At 50.7% G+C, this 19976-nt stretch overlaps 1 protein-coding gene across 6 annotated transcripts in view; it reads left to right on the forward strand.

Moving 5' to 3' along the window:
* The window catches only part of SLC43A2 (solute carrier family 43 member 2), a 44028-nt gene that overhangs the window by 9974 nt on the left and 14078 nt on the right, over window positions 1–19976 (forward strand). For all 6 annotated transcript variants that reach the window (XM_032615844.1, XM_032615847.1, XM_032615846.1 and 3 more), the window contains 6 exons: window positions 1137–1344; window positions 3312–3367; window positions 4168–4244; window positions 17542–17634; window positions 19379–19512; window positions 19596–19798. In XM_032615844.1, coding sequence (XP_032471735.1) covers window positions 1137–1344; window positions 3312–3367; window positions 4168–4244; window positions 17542–17634; window positions 19379–19512; window positions 19596–19798 — 771 coding nt within the window. The remainder of the gene's footprint in view (window positions 1–1136; window positions 1345–3311; window positions 3368–4167; window positions 4245–17541; window positions 17635–19378; window positions 19513–19595; window positions 19799–19976) is intronic.

Genomic DNA, 19976 nt, shown 5'->3' on the forward strand with positions numbered 1-19976 from the left:
CGTAACCTTGGGTCACACCCGAGAGAGACCCGGGCAGGCCTTGCACACCTCAGATTTATAACCCTGGTGCCAGAGGGCGGCATTCAGGAGGCACGCAGTTATCTGAAGAGAGGTATTTCCTTGAGTCTCCCAGCGCCACCTCACCTCTCATCAGAGGCTGCTCCTCCCTCTGCGGGATTAGTCAGCATCTCTTAACTAGCAGTTCCCAAGATGAGAGGGTTCCTCCGCCACATGGCGGCCTATCCTCTACCCTCCCACCCTCCGCTGCTGCAGCACTTTTTCCTCCGTCTTTTCGTTGTCTTGGTGCCAGGTGGACTTTGGAGGGTATCGTTAAGGACTGGGATTACAGCACAGGCGTGGCCACAGGGGACAGTGACATCATGACCCCAGCGAGAAGAAGAAAGGTGCACTTCAACAAGTGAAAGCAAATTACTTGGGACTTTTCTTTTTTTTAACAAAACAAAACAAAAACCCTTCCCAAGGGCTTCCATGACACAGTGTATGTGGTGGTTGATGCTGTGAGAACATCGGGGAGGATTGAGCACAGGGGCTGTGTGTTTAAGGAATCTGCCGTACTGGGCAGTAAAGGAGGCCTACTCACCCCTCCCCTCGGTTGACCAAGGGCAGCGCAGTGAGACCAGCAGCTTATCCTTCCCAGGTGGTCTAGGGTTGGCCTCCTGTATACTGGCTGCAGACTGTTTCCATGGACAGAGCTGCAGAGGAGGTTCTAGCCAGCCTGGGGTCCCACTCACAGCCTGGGTTGGGTCCCGAGGCCTACTCTTCTAGGTGTCGGTTACTCTAGAATGGGAATCCCAACCTGGGGCTCATGGGTGCTGCAGGGGATGCCTGAAGGCCCTGAAACTGTGGGCAAGACTTTGTGCATTTTCTAAAGAGCAGGAGCAGAGCTTCCTTTATTGGATTCTCGAAAGCATCTGTGACCCCCACTCAGAAGTGAAGAATCTCTGCATTATGGCTCCAGGGAGCTTGGGCCAGATAGACATCCCAGCCTGCTGGGGGGTAGCCAGATTCAGCCCTGGCATTCCCAGTGGGCTGACTCCGGGTGGGCACCTGCCCCTCTGATCTTTGGAGATCGCTGCCACGACCCTGTGGTCAGGTTTCCCTCCCTCTACACACAGAGAATGTCACCAATGGCACAGTGGGGGGCACAGCAGAGCCGGAGCACGAGGAGGTGAGCCGAATGAATGGCTGGCTCAGCTGCAAGGCCCAGGATGAGATGCTAAACTTGGCCTTCACCGTGGGCTCCTTCCTGCTCAGTGCCATCACCCTGCCTCTGGGCATCGTCATGGACAAGTACGGCCCAAGGAAGCTCAGGCTGCTGGGCAGGTCAGTTCTAGGGGTGGGGGTGGGCAGGTGGGACCCCTGGGCTGAGATTCCCCACTGTGGGTAATCCTGGTACCTGCTCTCAGGTGCACTGTGGAGCTCCCTAAATGCCTGCCCAGGACGGGCTTCCTACCCCATGTGCAACCAAATCAATAGCTACTGTGACCCTTGCATTGTGCCGATCTGCATGAATGTCACAGGGCTCAGGCCTGCCTGGAGGGCCTGGAATCGCTTGTCATTAAGAACACTGGTTTTTGGGGCTTCCCTGGTGGCGCAGTGGTTGAGAGTCCGCCTGCCGATGCAGGGGACGCGGGTTCGTGCCCCGGTCCGGGAAGATCCCACATGCCGCGGAGCGGCTGGGCCCGTGAGCCATGGCCGCTGAGCCTGCGCGTCCGGAGCCTGTGCTCCACAACGGGAGAGGCCACAGCAGTGAGAGGCCCGCGTACTGCAAAACAGACAAACAAACAAAAAAAGAATGATGTACGTGTATATCATTGACAACTCCATGTGCTTATATTAGAGGTATGTATTCAAACTCTTTCTTCTCATGGAGGTGTAAGATCAGAAAGACTGGAAACCAGTGTTCTTTTTTTTTTGCGGTACGCGGGCCTCTCACTGTTGTGGCCTCTCCCCTTGCGGAGCACAGGCTCCGGATGCACAGGCTCAGCGGCCACGGCTCACAGGCCCAGCCTCTCCGTGGCATGTGGGATCTTCCCAGACCCTGCATCGGCAGGCGGACTCTCAACCACTGCGCCACCAGGGAAGCCCCCACATATATCATCCTTAATGTTCTATGTAATTTATTTTTTCTTCCAATTCTATTGAGGTAATAATTGACGTACAGCCTTGTATAAGACTGAGGTGCAGCATAATGATCAGACTCATATATCATGAAATGATGACCGCAGTAAGTTTAGGGAACATCCATCGTCTCATATATGAGGTGTTTTATGTGCCTTATGATACATATACAAATAATATAAATTAAAGTGGCTGAGATTTAAAATTATAAAATTTCTAAAATTATAAAATTGTAAAATAGTATTTCCCTACCTCTGGTACCTTAGTGGGTCATCTTATGTACCTCCTAGGATGTGTTCCTGGGCTATAAAGCTCCAGATTGCCAGTCCCAGGGTCAGTCCACCAAGCAGCTGGCCCTTTCTGGCCAAGGTACTCCCCAAGCCAGTCCCATTGGAAATGAGCATCGTGCAGGGAAGTGGTTTGCAATGAGCGAGGCCTGTAGCCCTGAAGGGAATGAGTGGGGGACCAGTTTCATTCATTCTTTGGAGTGTAAGCAGACTTGGTCCCCAGGTTAGAGCCAGGCAGAGGGGATTTGGAAGCTGCCATTCATCGCCCCTTGCCCGGTGGGGTTCTGTCCATCCCCTTTTGCTGAGCGGGCATGGGAGCCTGGGGAATGGATTGTGTCCTCTCTCGCTTCACAGCCTTGGCCCGCTCCAGTCTGGGGAATGGAGGGGGCAGTGCAGCGGGGTGTTTACCAGATCTGGCTTTGGGGCTTGAATTCCAGCTTAGCCACCTGCTAGCTAGGAGACCTTGGAGAATTTAGTTTTTGTGTTTGTTTTTTTCCAAGTATTTGAATACCCGTTTTTTAAAAAATGTATTTTATTGAAGTATAGTTCATTTACAATGTTGTGCTAATTTCTACTGTACTGTACAGCAAACGGATTCAGTTATACATATATATACATTCTTTTTCATATTCTTTTCCATTACGGTTTATCACAGGATATTGAATATAGTTCCCTGTGCTAGACAGTAGGACCTCATTGTCTTGTTTTTGTTTTTCGAGTTTTATTTTTCTCATCAGTAAAATGGAGCCAGTTATACTCTGTAGAATTGTTAAATTAAATGAAAGAATGTATATGAATTTTCTGAAAGCATCTGACACATAACCAATACCTCCAAATAAGCAATATTAATAATAACAATGTACTGTTTCTGTTTCTTTTTAGTGCCTGCTTTGCTGTCTCCTGCTTGTTGATTGCATATGGAGCAAGTAACCCAAACTGTGAGTAAGCTTTTCCTCTACCCTTTTGTCAGGGACTGGGGAGAGAGTGCCCAGAGGTGCCTGTAGACCCACCTGCTCTAGAAAGCTGGGCCAGGCCTGGTGCTCACTGCTCACATTAGAGGGACACCTGTTAGGCCTTTACCCAGTGACTTATCTCTGATGGGTGGCTGGATAACCAAATAATGGCCCCAGACAGAGGTCTGAGAGAAGCTCCCAGGGGGTGAGAAACACCCATCTCATTGCCGAGCCAGGCCAGTCCCCCATGGCCTCATTGATGCCAACTGGAGAACTAGGCCAGCTGCAGGGGCCTGTGTGGAGGTCATGAGCTGAGCCCCTTGGGGCAGCCCAGGCCAGCACTTTAAAAATAACTTGGAAGCTGCCTGTTCCCTAACCCTGTTCAGGTGGAGCTGATGCTGCAGGGACTTTTAGAACAAACACCAAAATGGGATTTGAGTTTCACCAAAACCTTATCCAGCTCCTCTCCTGATTCTTGGGTACCTGTGCTTTTGGTTTCACTGAAGCAGCTTCTCTAGGCCTCTCCCTTGCTGCTAAGGTTAGTGGAGAAAGGAGGACGGGGATGCAGCTTTTGCAAGAGCCCAAGCTCCATAAAATAGGCAAGAGGAGGATGAGGCAGAGGCTGGGCCAGCTCCCCAGGTGTCCGGCACTAACGCCTGATGGCTTGTCAAGCACTCAACTGCGTTTGTTGGGAGCCGGCTCCTTACCCGGCACTGGGGCAGGCCCCAGCCTCCCTGAAGCTCAGCCGTGGTTCCCCACTTAGGAGCTTTTCTGCTTCATTCCAGCCCTCTCCGTGCTCATCTTCATCGCCCTGGCTCTGAATGGCTTTGGTGGGATGTGCATGACATTCACCTCATTAACAGTAAGTACCAATGATTTTAGGAAGATCTCTAGTTCAGTCATCTTCTGTGAACCTGAGGCAGCTTTTATTGGCTTTGATTTCCTTGCTTTCCATTTGCCTGCCTCTGCCTGGATATCCCAAGCAGTAGAGGGTCATCGGTGGTGAAGCTGTGGCAGCAAAGCCAGCTTCGGCCTCCCAAGCTGGGGAGGTCCTGCAGGCAGAAAGGAAGGCAGCAGAGCGGGACTCACGGAGTGGCCGGTCCCCTGCCTCCGGACCATGACTGAGGTGCCGAGGGAGCCATGTGCCTAGAGAAGGCGGGACCCGGGAGAGAAAACCTGCCGCCTGCTTTCTTTTCTCATATTTTCTGCGGCAAGAGATTTCTTGCTAACAGTGCAACCTTAAAACACACCTCTCTTGGAATCACCCTGCCCCTAACCGTTGCTTTGTTCAGGACTGAATGAAAAACTCTGGGGAACACATAGGCTGCCTCTCTGCTGGGTTTTCTAGATGCTGGGGCACAGAGAGCCCTTCTGGGCACAGGGAGCCCTTCTGGGGAGGGTTTCTATGGTAGCACCAGAACACCACAGAATGTGCTTCTTTTGGAAATGGGAGAGGCTGCAGGAAGGTCTGGGTTAAAAGAAAGTCAAAGGAGGAGGAAGAAGGGAGCTGTGTGCAGGTTCACCTGGTCAGGCAGGCGTGCCTTTCAGAGCTGGCCATTGGGAAAGAAGTGAGAATGCTGGGCTTTCAGAGAGATTTCTCTGTCCAACAGGAAGGTCTGGACTGTCTCAGTTTCCCGTTGAGAAAGTATTAATGAAACAATACCTCCCATCACTATTTATTTGCAATGCATTCACTTCTGCTTTCTCTTTCCACTAATGAGTCAGGAGTCATGCTGTTGAAGGGCCCTCGTTTAGCTTTGAGGGAGCTCTGGGGACTTGCTGGTCTTCTTGTAAGGAGCTTGAAGAGCTACCAACATCTCTGTGACCCCTTCCTACAGGCTGTGAGCCAGAGGCCAGGCCTGGCCCAGTGCCTCTTCTGTTCACCCTTCCTGCGTTTTGCTGTGTTAACTTTGACCCGGTGGGAAGGATGAAGTGCCTGGGTCTGGGTCCACGGAAATGGAACACTCGGTGGGGTCTGTGTTAGGTGAGAGAAGCTCGGCCCAGGACCGCATATGTGCTGTGCTTGGGGAGTGGGGGACACACACGTATCCGGGAACTCTGGTTGCCTTGCCCCTGGTGGTGTGAAGGAGATTGACTTTGTACTCTTTTGTACATTTTTATTTATTTATTTTTTTAAAGCTACTATTTCTTTTCTTTTTAACTTTTTTGAAGGAACATTTATTTATTTATTTATTGGCTGCGTTGGGTCTTCATTGCTACGCGCGGGCTTTCTCTAGTTGAGGCGAGCGGGGGCTACTCTTTGTTGCGGTGTGTGGGCTTCTCATCGAGGTGGCTTCTCTTGTCATGGAGCACAGGCTCTAGGTGCACAGGCTGCAGTAGTTGCGGCACGTGGTCTCAGTAGTTGTGGTGCACGGGCTTAGTTGCTCTGCGGCATGTGGGATCTTCCTGGACCAGGGGTCAAACCCATGTCCCCTGCGTTGGCAGCCGGATTCTTAACCACTGCGCCACCAGGGAAGTCCCTATTTTTATTTTTTTAACCAGGTAGATTTATAAAAAATGGATATATCTCCTTCCTTCTCAAATTCCCAGGGGAAAACAAATGTTGAAACTGTAAGAAATATGTTAGAACTGTCAAACGTACACAGATTCCACTAAGTTGTATAAATTGTGAAACAGGAGCCGTGGTTCTGTTTGTTTTTTGATAGTGTGAACACGACCACCTCTTTCATCAAAATGAAAAATAAAAATCTGGCATCACCCCCGTTATTTGAGCCACACTATGCCTATGTGATGGCAGTTCTGATTTTCAGGATAAAAGAAGGAGATGGTCCTTGAGGAGTTTACGCTCTGAAATACAGAAAGCTGCTTTATTGTAATAAAGCCTAAGACAAATAGACAAGAACCACCACACCATGAATCCCCTTTAAGAAAGTCTTTAACAGGAATAAAGATGCAGACCTACTAGAGAATGGACTTGAGGATACGGGGAGGGGGAAGGGTAAGCTGGGACAAAGTGAGAGAGTGGCATGGACATATATACACTGCCAAACGTAAAATAGATAGCTAGTGGAAAGCAGCTGCATAGCACAGGGAGATCAGCTCGGTGCTTTGTGACCACCTAGAGGGGTGGCATAGGGAGGGTGGGAAGGAGGGAGATGCAGAGGGAGGAGATACGGGGATATATGTATATGTGTAACTGATTCACTTTGTTACAAAGCAGAAACTAACACACCATTGTAAAGCAATTATACTCCAATAAAGATGTTAAAAAAAAAAAAAGAAGACAGTCTTTAAATGAGTTCATAGTTATTGTCCAAGAAACCTTTAGGGGAGGCTAGTAGGCTCATAAGGATTCTTTTTCTTTTCTTTTCTTTTTTATGATTATAAAACAAAAAGTAAGAAGTCACTATTTTGGAAATATAAAATATGGACTGTAAAATCCTATAAGCCTAACTTCATCAGGTTAGAATGTAACTCTCCATTATGAAAAAAATAAGAAAATCTGGATATACTAATGTTGCTCTTTTTAAAAGAAATAATGTTACAACTTGCCTTTTCCACTTAACAGCGTATCTTTTATGTCTTTTCCTGCCAGTGCTTAGAAATCTACCTTACTATTTTAAACTATGGGGATTGGCCTCATTATTAAACAGTTCCATGTTATTCTATAATATAGATGTGCCATAATTTATGTAACCAGCTTCCCGCTAATGGGCTTTTGGGTTGGTTTCCAATTTTTCTGATTTATGATGCTGCCGAAGTAAACATCCCTGTACATGTATTTCTGTAACATAAATTCCTAGAAGTGGGATTGCTGGGCCCCAGGGTCAGCATGTGTTAAATTTTAATATAGATTGTCAAATGGTCTTCCCAAAAGTTTATACACAGATGCTAGCCTTCCAGAATGTCTGAGAGGTTTTCCTCCACACCCCTTCCGATGCCCTGTCATTAATCATGCAGACATTTGCCAGTCTAATGTGGTGAAAACTGATATACTATGATTTAAAATTTTTTTCCTTGTTAGTGAGATGGAGCATCTTTTCACCTCTTTTTTGTGATCATTTGTATTTCTTCTGTGATTGCTTCTTTGCGTCATTTGTCTTTTTTTACAGGGTTGTTTCTCTCTTTTGTGTGTGCTTTTGAGCCCTCTCTCACATACAAAAAAATTAGTTCTGTTTCTGAGTGAGCTAGGGGTCTTACCCTAGGTTTTTTGTTTATTTGTTTGTTTGTTTGCGGTACGCGGGCCTCTCACTGTTGTGGCCTCTCCTGTTGCGGAGCACAGGCTCCGGACGCGCAGGCTCAGCGGCCATGGCTCACGGGCCCAGCCGCTCCGCGGCACGTGGGATCCTCCCAGACTGGGGCACGAACCCGCGTCCCCTGCATCGGCAGGCGGACTCTCAACCACTGCGCCACCAGGGAAGCCCTACCCTAGGTTTTTTTAGGCCTCTAGGTGGTCCATGAATAAGCTTCAGGAGGGCTGGGCACTCCCTTGAGATTCTCAGCAAGCAAGCAAATTGTGTGTGTGTGTGTCTGCACGTGCATGCACGTGCCGTGCAGGTGCATTTTTCTGGAGGAGGGTCTGTTGCTTTCATCAGCCTCTAGTAGGTCTGTGTGAAGCCAAACGCACTGCAGCAGGAGTGTTCCTGTTAGCTCTTGGCTCTTCCAGAGGGAGGTAAAGGCTGCACAGGCCAGATAGTGACCAGGCAAGAAAACCATCTAATCATCACCTGAAGCGTTTGGTTAGCAGGCATCTGTTTAAGGGACGTTGGTGGCTCGTCCTCTAAGGTCCCCATTCTTGGATCTAGAGCAGAGGTCAGCAAACTGCAGCCCCCAGGACACATCCAGACCACTGCAGGTTTCTGTAAACAAAGTTTTACTGGCACAGAGCCACTCCCACTTGTTTCTTTTGTGCTGTGGCAGCAGAGTGAAGTCTTTTACAGAGACCACATGGCCTGCAAAAGCTACAATAGTTAATCTCTGTCCCTTTACAGAAGAAGTCCAACAACCTTTGGTCTAGAGGCACCAAGAAGCCGCTCAATCACAATCCCCTGTTGGAAAGCAGGGTTGATGCCCACCCCAGCCCCTGCCCCCTCCCCTTCTAGTTTCATGGCCCAACTCCCTAAGCACCTGTTTTTGTTTGTTTTTTTTGTTTGTTTTTTTTGCGGTACGCGGGCCTCTCACTGTTGTGGCCTCTCCCGTTGCGGAGCACAGGCTCCGGACGCGCAGGCTCAGCGGCCATGGCTCACGGGCCCAGCCGCTCCGCGGCACGTGGGATCTTCCCGGACCGGGGCACGAACCCGCGTCCCCTGCATCGGCAGGCGGACTCCCAACCACTGTACCACCAGGGAAGCCCCAGCACCTTTTTTTAAGGTTTTTTTTGGCTGCGTTGGGTCTTTGTTGCTCTGCGTGGGCTTTCTCTAATTGTGGTGAGTGGGAGCTACTCTCCTTTGCAGTGCGCGGGCTTCTCGTTGCGGTGGCTTCTCTTGCTGCAGAGCATGGGCTCTAGGCACCCGGGCTTCAGTAGTTGTGGCTCGCGGGCTCTGGAGCGCAGGCTCAGTAGTTGTGGCGCACGGACCTAGTTGCTCCGAGGCATGTGGGATCTTCCTGGACCAGGGCTCGAACCTGCGTCCCCTTCATTGGCAAGCAGATTCTTAATCACTGCGCCACCAGGGAAGCCCCCTAAGCACTTTTTATGTCATCTGTTTCCTCCTCCGCACGCTGCCCCTGGCCTGAGGGACCTCCTTGGGCATTCCTCTGTCCTGTGAGGACTCAGATAAGGAGCCTCTCCAGAACAGACCCCGAAAGGGGAATGAGAAGCAGGTCAGTGAGGGCAGGGCTGGAGCTCTTGGGCAATGCTCCTGGGCTGGCCGAGGCTTCTGCTGAGCAGAGCTGGATCTAGTTCTGACACAGCCCAGGCCTTTGAGAAAGCAGAACTGTCAGGATCGGCTCCCGGAGGTGCCGAGCTAGCAGCACAACGGTACTTTCTGTTTGGGTCTCCCACCCATGTTCTAACTGGGGGGACAAAGGAGTCTTCAGGGTCGCCTTTAGGAGCTTCCTAAATCAAATCTCCTACAGCAGCTCTGGGTCCATGGGTAATCACTCCGTAATAACCTGGGAATCTGGGGGGAATGTTGCCAGGGAAATCTTAATTGGGGGACTTTTCTGAGTCCCAAGGGGTTTTGTGTTGCATGGGCTGTGGTATAAATAAAGATGACCAGAGACAGTGAGCTGCTACCCCCATTGGTGGAGAGGGGGCCCCAAGTTGGCAGAATGCCTTTTCCCCACAGGCCTGTAGACCTCCCTACAGAGCTGGAGAGGTGTGTACTCATAGGTGATCCCATCCCCTAGAGCAGAGACTGGATCCCATGCCAGGTGGGCTAATGGCTAGAACTGGCTTTCCCAGATCCCTGCCGCAGAGGGCCCCGGGCAATGCGACACCCTCAGAGGAGGAGGGTGCGGGTCATTGGTGGTGCAGGGCACACCCCGAGGTGCCGAGCCTCAGCCTCCCCCCTGGACATCTGGACAGCACACTCTGCTCTGTTTGCTCAAGGCCTCGCATTTGCACAGGTCTTTAACTCGCTTCATTGGCTCGAGGAAAACACCAGCCGGTGGCGGAGGCGGCATCTCTGGGCCGCCATCCGACGATCCGGGGCCAGGGTTGCTTAGAGATGGGAACAGATGCCGCCAGTGTTGTGAGCATGTCATTTCCACTTCATTCCTCTGACCCCTGTCAGTGTGGGTGAGACGGGGAGTTCTGAGCTGAAACCCTCCCAGAAAAGTGATGACAAAATGTTGCCAGGCTCCTTAATGAAAAATTTCTCTGTGGGCTTTCCCTGTTTGATTCATTGAAGTCTTACTTTGAACCTGAGGAAGAAGTGATCCCACGGGAGTTGGGATCTGGGTGTGAAGAGAAATAAATATCCCTCTTCAAACACCTGAGAGAAGGGGAAGGAGAGGATTCTGGGTACAGCAGTGAAGCAAATGCCCCCTGGGGGTGTGTGTGGGAGTTTAGCATTCCTGCTCAGGCCAGGAGAGGGTCCCCAAGGCATCCTACGTGCCCCAGGTGCCAGGTGAGCAGGACCCTCCCAGTGCGCAGAGCCAGCTCTGCCTCTGGGTTTCTGTTCTGAGCCTTGAGAACCCAAAGCAGTCAGCTGATCACCATTGGCTTGGGAAAAATTCACCCGTCAGAGTGCACCACGTTCCGAAGTTGCCCCAGCACGTGACTCGTTCAGGGGTGGACAGAACGTGTCGTGGGGACATCGGGGATGGACCTGGCTGGGAAAGCGGATGAGGTGACTGGGGGTGTGGAGCCCCTCCGCCTCACCCCTTCGGCAGTGGAGCGGAAAGGTGACCGCAGGACCTCCGGGCAGTGTGTGCTTGGAGCTGTTGGCTGGGAAGGGTTAGAAAAGAGCCCGGCTTTGCCGAGTCCGCTTGTCCAGACTGGCACCTGGATCCTGGCCTGTTCAGGTTGCACAGAGCTCTGCGTGTGTACCGCCGCCACCTGAGGACAAGGCTCACCTCTGGAAGGGGCCTGAGGACCAGAATGCCAGCCCCTCGCCCACCCGGCGCGGCTTGCGGCTGCTCCCTGAGGACCAGGGGGAGCCCCCAGCTGGCGGGCTGCGGAGATCACTGATTTGGAAAGTTGGTGCCGGGTGGCTACACAGTGGCTCTTCTGTCCCGCCTGCCAGCAAGCCCCAGGCCTGAGTTGGGGGGCCCTGGGAAGAGAGGCATCTTAAAGAGGGTCCTCCAAGGAGGACGGCCCACCCTCACCGTGCTGGAGCCTAGGCTTCTGGTGATTCTCATCCAGTAGCAGCCTCTGTGGCCAGCACTGCAGGGGAGGGGCCATCTGCAGCTGCTGTTTTCCCCTCTGGGAAGGTCACACAGCCTGTTTACAGTCCAGCCCAGGGGCTGAGAGAATGAGTCACCACCGGCTCACGCAGGGATGGCCTCCCCGTGTGAGCCAGGCCAGCACGGAGGAGGGCCGGTTCTGCCTGGCTGAGCCCCCTCCAGCCCTAGTCCTCCCCGAGGCAGCAGGGGTGGTGGTGGGAAGCACACAGAGTCCGGGAGGGGGCCTGCGCCCCCCCACCTGCAAGTGCAGTTGTGAGCCCAGGGTCAGGAAGCCGCCCCTGCTGAGTGTTTTCCCCGCATCTGTCATTGCAGTTCAGCTACAGCTTCCTACTTGGCAGAAGACATGGTTCTTGCCCCTCCGCCCGACCCTCAAGCCGGTACTAGGGCACTCTGCTCAGTACTCAGCCGCCACTCACTCTATCACCAGGGCTTCTGAGTGGCCATTATGTGCAGCTGAGGTCAGGCAGAGGCAGAAGGAGAGAGGAGGGAGGGAGGGAGGGAGGGTCATGTGGAGACCAGTGGGGGAGGAGACTCAGACAAGAAGATGAAACGAGAGAGTCTACAGCCAAATGCAAGTCCACCTGACGGTGTGGCCCTGGACTGTGGGGAGGTCGGCCAAGGAAGGTCAAGGGGAGAGAAGGAGGCAGGTAGGTCTAAAAGGAGCATCGGAAAGGATATAAGAAATCTCTAGTGGGGAGAGCAAACAGAATGCTTAATAAGGGACGCAGAGAGGTGTGAGAGGTAAGGGTAATTGCCTTGGTCCCCCAAATCAAGTGTGTACCCTCCAAGGGCCATGTGAGTTTTCCAAGACACAGAGTAACCCAGTGGCTATGCACGTAAGCTTGACCTGCTTTGAATTCCAAATTTGACCCTTACCAGCTTGGGGGAGTCCCTTGACTTTTCTAATCCTAAAGTTTTATACCATTAAGTGAGGATAATAAGTGACACCTGGGACTTCCCTGGTGGCGCAGTGGTTAAGAATCTGCCTGCCAATGCCGGGGACACGGGTTCGAGCCCTGGTCTGGGAAGATCCCACATGCTGCGGAGCCGCTAAGCCCACGTGCCACAACTACTGAGCCCGCGTGCCACAACTACTTAAGCCCACGCACCTAGAGCCCATGCTCTGCAACAAAGAGAAGCCATCACAATGAGAAGCCCACGCACCGCAACGAAGAGTAGCCCCTGCTCGCTGCAACCAGAGAAAGCCTGCGCGCAGCAACAAAGACCCAACACAGCCAAAAATAAATAAATGAATAAGTTTTTTTTTTTTAAAGTGACACCTATCTGGTAAGGATGTTTTGAGGGCTTTTAGGATAATAATAGTTGCTATTATAATAATAATGCTATTATATGATTTAGTATATTAACATAACTATGTTACATTATTATACAACTTAATAATAAGGAAAAATCCTCTGATCGAGCTGCTCCTGGGCACAGCAAATGGGGGAAATTTCCTCTGGCAGGCATGACAGCTTTGGGAGGAAGGGAAGGAAGTAGCTTAAAGGATAAAACACAATTAGTATTAACATATGAAAAATAATTAATGCCCCCAGGGAAACCTTCTTGTCTCCTGTGCTTGCTATTTTGTGACCACACATTGACTACTGCCAGGATGTTTATGCTTTGCGTTTTTCGCTGGTCAAGGTCATCCTTGATACTGTTTTCAGAGAGATTTCATCTGACACACATGTTAGGTAGTCCCTAAAAGCTGAAACAGACTTTGACTACCTATTTAAGCACTTATATTGGTGAAAAAAAAAAAAAACAACCCACCACGAACTAAGAAGTTAAAGGCCAAACTAGGAAAACATACCTACAGTATATGGACAAAGAGTGAGGATCTTTAATATATAAAGAGCCTATGCCAAATCAATATGAACAAATTAACATCCTCATAGGAAGAAAGGACAATAGGAATATAAATGAGGAATATAAATGACTGATTTTAAAAACCGTAGAAAAAATGTTCAAAGTCATTAACAATCAATAAATATAAGTTTTTTCAATTTCAATTGGTGTAAGTTTTCTGGAAGGCAATTTGGCACAGAGTATCACAAAAACTTAAAAATGTGTATTCCCTTTTGCCAAATGATTCCACTTTTGGGAATTTACCTTAAGGAAATCATAGCTATATGCATGTATGTTTATCTTCAAGGATGTTCATTAAAATGTTATTTATGATAAAAATTATAAAGGCTCTGAGAACATCAGAGAAATGGTTGCATAAATTATAGACCATCCAGAAAAGGAAATACCGGACAGTTGTTACAAATTATGTTGAAGATGAATAGTAAATTACAAAATATTTATAATATATCAAGTAAAAAAAGAAAAAGTTTATAAAATAATATGTAGCATATGATCCCAGTTTGGTTACAAAGCTATAGGTATTTATGGGAAAAAGATTGAAAGGAAATATATCAAAATGGTAACGTGGCTATATCAGGGGAATTTTTATTTCATTCTTTTTTTGTACTTTGTTCCAGATGTTTTACAATGGACACGCATTGCTCTTCTAATCAGGAAAAATAATCGTAATTTAAATACAAGATGTACATGTTGGTAAGAAGGCTGCATAGCATGGTTTGCCTTGAGGCTCTGTACACCCTAGGAATGGCCCTGCTGACTAAAATAACATGTTAGGGAGGAGAATTTTCAGGGTGTTGCAAAGAATGTTCAAGGCAGGGAGAGGCAGGGAAGCAAGGAGGGCAGCTGCAAGGTTACTGCCCTTTTCCAGGCATGAGGGCAAGTGTCTCATCCAGGACCAGATGTCAAGTCAGTCTCCTCTCCCAGCTTCCCGTTCTTGCCTGTCCTGGATCCAGTTCTGGGGAGAAGACTCCAGAAGATGAGGTCAGAGTTGCCCACTAGCCCCAAGCCCCTGTTGTTCTGTTCTAGCTTGGGTTAGGGTAGAAGGAAAAGGGCTACCTAGCAAGCAGTCTGCTCTTCAGAAGTATCCCCTCGCCCTGTCAAAAAGTTGGGGACACTCTTTTTACCCAGAGGTGACAGCTGCAACAAAAGTGTTTCCTGGCTTGACTGCACCGAGTGGCTTTTGTCCTCCATCTGCTCTTCTGGTTGGGTTCTAAGCCCTCTTTGACCCATTTCTTCCTCCACATGCCCTGTGGAGGCTGGAGTGGCATCCCAGGCTAGAACAGTTTCCTCTTTCCTTACAAGCAGAACTAATCTTTGGATTCTCCCTGGGACAGATGTAGCCCCAGAAATGCCTGAGGCTGCCTTGCTGGAGTAGCCAGCGTGGCACAGCCCAAATATGTGAGCTCAGAAACCGAGGCATGTCCTCTGAACCACAGCATACCTGGGAGGCAGGTGTGCAAAGAGTAAGACTGTGCACCTTTAGTGCTCACTTGGATGTGCCTGGGCCCCCATGAGCACATCACATTTCCTCTGTCTTTGCCTGGGGGAGTTTCCATATGCTCTAACCCTCTCTCCCTCTATCCCTCTCTGAGAAGACTGAGTTGACACAGGGGGCTGGAAGAAGAGATCTTTGTGTGCTGGGGATTCTTCGGGTAGGCTGGAGAGCCACCCTGGCTTCATGCCATAGGATGGCTTTGTTGGCCATACACTATAGATTAATTCACGTTCCTTTTAAATCCTGGGATCCCAAAACATCTCAAGTCTCTCATTCATGTTTTTTTTTTCTTAACAGTGATATTGAGACATAATTCACATACCATACAATTTACCTAAAGTATACAATTCAGTGGTTTTTAGTTTATTTATAGAGTTACACAGTCATCACCAGAATCAATCGTATCCCCGCAAATCACATCTCTGTACCCATTAGCATTTCTACCTATTCCTTCCAGCTTCTTCCACCCCAACCCTAGGCAACCCCTAATCTGTTCTCTGTCTCTATGGATTTGCCTATTCTGGACATTTCATATGAATGGAATCATACAATTTTGTGCTCTTTCATGACTGGTTTCTTTCACTTAGCATAATGTTTTCAGGGTTTATCCATGTTGTATTCATAGCATGTATCGGTACTTCATTTGTTTTTGTGGCTGAATAATATTCCATTGTGTGAATATACCACATTTTGCTTATCCAGTCATTGATGGGCATGGAGGTTGTTTCCACTTTTTGTGTATTATAAAGAATGGGGACTTCCCTGGCAGGCCAGTGGTTAAGACTCGGCGCTTCCGCTGCAGGGGGTGTGGGTTCAATCCCTGGTCGGGGAACTGAGATCCTGCATGCCACAAGGTACAGCCAAAAAAACAAAAAAACCAAAAACACTGCTATAAACATTCATGTACACATGGGCATATATTTTCATCCCTCTTGGGTATATATATACCTAGGAGTGAAATTTCTGGGTCATATGGTAGCTCTGTGTTTAATTGAGGAACTGCCAGTGTTTTCCAAAGTGGCTGTGCACCATTTTACATTCCTACCAGTAGTGTAGGAGGGTTCTGATTGCTCTGTATCAGCACCAACATTTGTTATTATGTGTTGTGTTTTTTTTATTATTATTATTATAACCACCCTAGGAGGTGTGAAGCGGTATCTCGTAGTTTTAATTTGCATTTCCCTATGATTAATGATACTGAGTATCTTTTCATACGGTTATTGGCCATTTGTACGTCTTCTCTGGAGAAATGTCTATTCAGATATGTCTATTTGCCCATTTTTTAAAATAAATTTATTTATTTTATTATTTTTTTGGCTGCGTTGGGTCTTCACAGCTGCGCGCAGGCTTTCTCTAGTTGCGGCGAGCGGGGGGCTGCTCTTCGTTATGGTGCGCAGGCTTCTCATTGCGGTGGCTTCTCTTGTTGCGGAGCACGGGCTCTAGGCGCGCGGGCTTCAGTAGCTGTAGCACGCAGGTTTCAGTAGTTGTGGCGCGTGGGTTTCAGTAGTTGTGGCTCGCGGGCTCTAGAGCGCAGGCTCAGTAGTTGTGGCGCACGGGCTTAGTTGCTCCGCGGCATGTGGGATCTTCCTGGACCAGGGCTCCAACCCGTGTCCCCGGCATTGGCAGGCGGATTCTTAACCACTGTGCCACCAGGGAAGCCCTATTTGCCCATTTTAAAAATGGTTATATTTGGTTTTTTTTTACTGAGTTGTAGGAGTTCTTTATATACTGCAGGTACAGGTGCCCGATCAGATAGATGATTTGTACAAATTTTCTCTCTTCTGTGCCTCTGTTCGTTTTCTTGATGGTGTCTTTGAAGCACATTTTAAATTTTGATGATGCCCCTCCTCCATTTTTAATTGTGGTCAGAACAGGCAGAAATGATGAGGGGCAGGTAAATAAACACATTCAAACCGCCTCCGTTCAGCAACAGCAGACTAGCTTGCGGGCAGCCATCACGTGGTCCGTGTTTGATAAAACCCCAAAATGATTCCAGACAAAGGGGGAGGGGAACATATATTAGGTCCACAGAAACACCTGAGTTCAGTGGAACAGGTTGGCAGATCCAGGGAGCGCTTCTCAATGCCAGGGACCTTGTGGGTGTGGCTGGGAAACCTTCAGCACGCGGTACGAGCGCCCCTGAGGTTAGCGAGAACAGCCAGGACTGCCGTTTGAGGAGGACGCACTTTGCCCCATGTCTGTTTGGATCCATGACCGAGTTGCCATGTTATGCCATGTCTGGATTTGTATGGAATCACTGGGGGTTTTAGTTTCACAGTCGTGTTGGACGGGCCCAGAGCAAGCTGCTGTGAGACGGGAAGAGCGGCCTCACCGGGAGAGAGCCTGAGCCTCTCTTGCCGTTGCTCTTTCCAGATGGAAAAGGGGAGGGCCCTCCTTGGACCTAGAAATTCAGACGCAGGACTTCCGGGCCAGCCCCCTCGTCCGCCCTGGGGGCTGTAGAATTCTGATTGGCACCTTCCAGAGACCTACTCTTCTCAGCAAGAAAAGCAGCCTTTGCTGACATCTGGTCCTTTTGGGACACGGATATTTTTATTTATAAAATGATCTCATCCTCAAATAGATTCTTACTCCTAACAGGCTTGCTCCCTTTGAGGGTTGCCTCAGGCTCCCAGCTGTGCTTGCTGGCATCTTCTTGTAACCCTGCAAAGGGGGAAGGACCTGGCCTGTGCCGGAGAAGAGAGGAGGGATGCTTGCCAACCAGGAAGTCTACCAGCTCTGTCTTCATGTGCAGAGTCTGAGTTCTGTATTACTCTCCTCCCTTCCTTTATCAACCTCAGTCTGGGAAGAAAAAACTTTCAGTTAGCTGCGACGACCCCTGGACCGATGCCCCCGTGAATTACACAGGGAGGAGAGCAGATAAGAAATGGTGCCTGAGGATGCCATGATTCTTTCTTCCCCTCCTCTTTCATCCGTCCCCTGTCTGTTCTCTCAGCAGAAGTCTCCCTTGCTTCTTATCTTTCAGCTGCCCAACATGTTTGGTGACCTTCGGTCCACGTTTATTGCCTTGATGATTGGATCGTATGCCTCCTCAGCAGTCACCTTCCCAGGAGTCAAGGTGAGCGTGTGTACTAGTGTCTGAGCAGAGGCCTCTTTTAAGACTCCTTCAGCGCTCCCAGAAGAGGGAAGTCATTGTGGGTGCTGGGGCCCCCCTTCCCCCAAGCCCCATCTGGGGGGAGGATGCACCTGGGCACCATGGAGGTAAGAAAAGAAACATGGGGCTTCCCTGGTGGCGCAGCGGTTGAGAGTCCGCCTGCCGATGCAGGGGACACGGGTTCATGCCCCGATCTGGGAAGATCCCACGTGCCGCGGAGCAGCTGGGCCTGTGAGCCATGGCCGCTGAGCCTGCGCATCCAGAGCCTGTGCTCTGCAACGGGAGAGGCCACAACAGTGAGAGGCCCGCGTACCGCAAAAAAAAAAAAAAAAAAGAAAAGAAAACTGCTGTGCGGGGGGGGGGGGGGGTTGGGAAATGCAAGCATATCACTGCAAGGTGTGACTGAAGGCTGCCTTTGCGTTTCAGGCCTGGGGACAGAAAGGGGGTGAGTGTCCCCAGACCTGAGTCTAACTCTAGTCCCCCCACCCCCAGGTCTGTTGTTGTTGGGCTGTATTGCTCCCCACTGCCAGAACGCTGCTCTCAGCCAAGTTGGTTCAGCTGTTTCCCTCCCAGGCAGGATTCTGAGCCCGTGGAAGTCACACAGGGTCAGGATGGAGCAAACACCTCACTGTTCATCAGTCCCAGTTCCTGCTCCAAATCCTGTTGCTCCTGAAAGGGCTTCAGAAGGGGCTTCTCCCTTCTGTGGCACCAGCACCAAATAAATCCCCTTTCCTGAGAGGTCCAAGGGGGAGAGGCCATAGGGCAAGAGGAGGAGGAGTCACAGAAGGCGTGGGCCAGGGGCTTCCCTAGGGGTCCAGTGGTAAAGACTCCACGCTTCCACTGCTGGGGGCACGGGTTCGATCCCTGGTTGGGTAACTAAGATCCTGCATGCCACACAGCACGGCCACAAAACAAAACAAAAAGACATGGGCCGGCCACCTGGACTTCGAGGTGCTTGGAGGGGCTGGGGCCAGACGTCTGTGGATTTTAGGGATCCTCGAGTTCCTGGAGTACAGAGGAGCCTACAAGTTCCCCTTCCTCCTCTTCTCCGTGTCTAACTGCTGGTCCCCTCCCTGGGTAGCTGGGCTGCTGTCTGCCGCTACCCTGGGGACTCTTGTGCTGGAAATCAATGGCAATAATGACGTTAACAGGCTTGCAGGCTTCTCACCTGTCAGGCCCTGTCCTGAGCCCTCTACCCGCTTGACCCCCACCTTGACACCATGAGGGTACATGCCAGTGTCACACCCATTTCACAGAGGAGCAAAGCGAGACTTCCAACTGTTCATTCCTTGAGTATTTTTTTGGCACCTACCGTGTGTATGCTTCAGGGTACTAGAGAAACATCAGTGGACAAGGCTGGAGGCTCCTCTCAGGGAGCTGGCCTAGTAACAGATGAGGAAATGAATCAAGAAGTCAAAAACCTCAGCCAGGGCTGTTCACTGTGAGCCAGTGATGTGACAGTGATGGGTGGTCTGGGAGGGCCTCTCCAAGGAGATGACATTTGGTCCAGGGCGAGCTAAGATTATTGGAATGCAGGTGCCTGACGACCAAACACCCAGGCTGATGGGGCCATGCCTCCCCTCGCAGCTGAGCGCAGGGAGAGCAGGACTGCTGGGTGCCCCTACCCGCTGCCCGCTCCGGCTTCCCTCTGCTAACTCTGCCCGCCTCCCTGCCCTGACTCCAACCGCTACCCCGTTGTGCCTCTCAGGTCATCTACGACTTCGGTGCCTCCTTCATCGTCATGCTCGTGGTCTGGGCCGGCTGCTCCGGGCTGGTTTTCCTCAACTGCTTCTTTAACTGGCCCCTGGAGCCCTTCCCGGGCCCAGAGGACATGGACTACACGTAAGTGGACGTGCGGTCTGCTCCCACCCCTACGCCGGCGAGGGGCCCTGGCAGAGCGACAGACACTCTCCTGTGGCCTCTAGGGTGAAGATCAAGTTCAGCTGGCTGGGCTTCGACCACAAGATCACTGGGAAGCAGTTCTACAAGCAGGTGACCACGGTCGGGCGCCGCCTCAGCGTGGGCAGCTCCATGCGGAGCGCCAAGGAACAGGCGGCACTGCAGGAGGGCCACAAGCTGTGCCTGTCCACCGTCGACCTGGAGGTCAAGTGCCAGCCCGATGCCGCAGGTACCCGCGTGCGGCCCCCACCTCCCAAGCCTGCCTGAGCCGTCAGCAGGGGCTCCTGAACCCGCACCCCAGCAACAAGGAGGGGGAGGCCGGTCCAGATGTGGAAGCTGCAGCCCCCTCGGGGGGACCAGCTCCCGCTGAGGGCTTTGTGGGTACCATCTCCCTTAATCCCCATTTC

Source organism: Phocoena sinus, chromosome 20 (genome assembly GCF_008692025.1).
Source record: "Phocoena sinus isolate mPhoSin1 chromosome 20, mPhoSin1.pri, whole genome shotgun sequence".
NCBI classification, from domain to species: Eukaryota; Metazoa; Chordata; class Mammalia; order Artiodactyla; family Phocoenidae; genus Phocoena; species Phocoena sinus.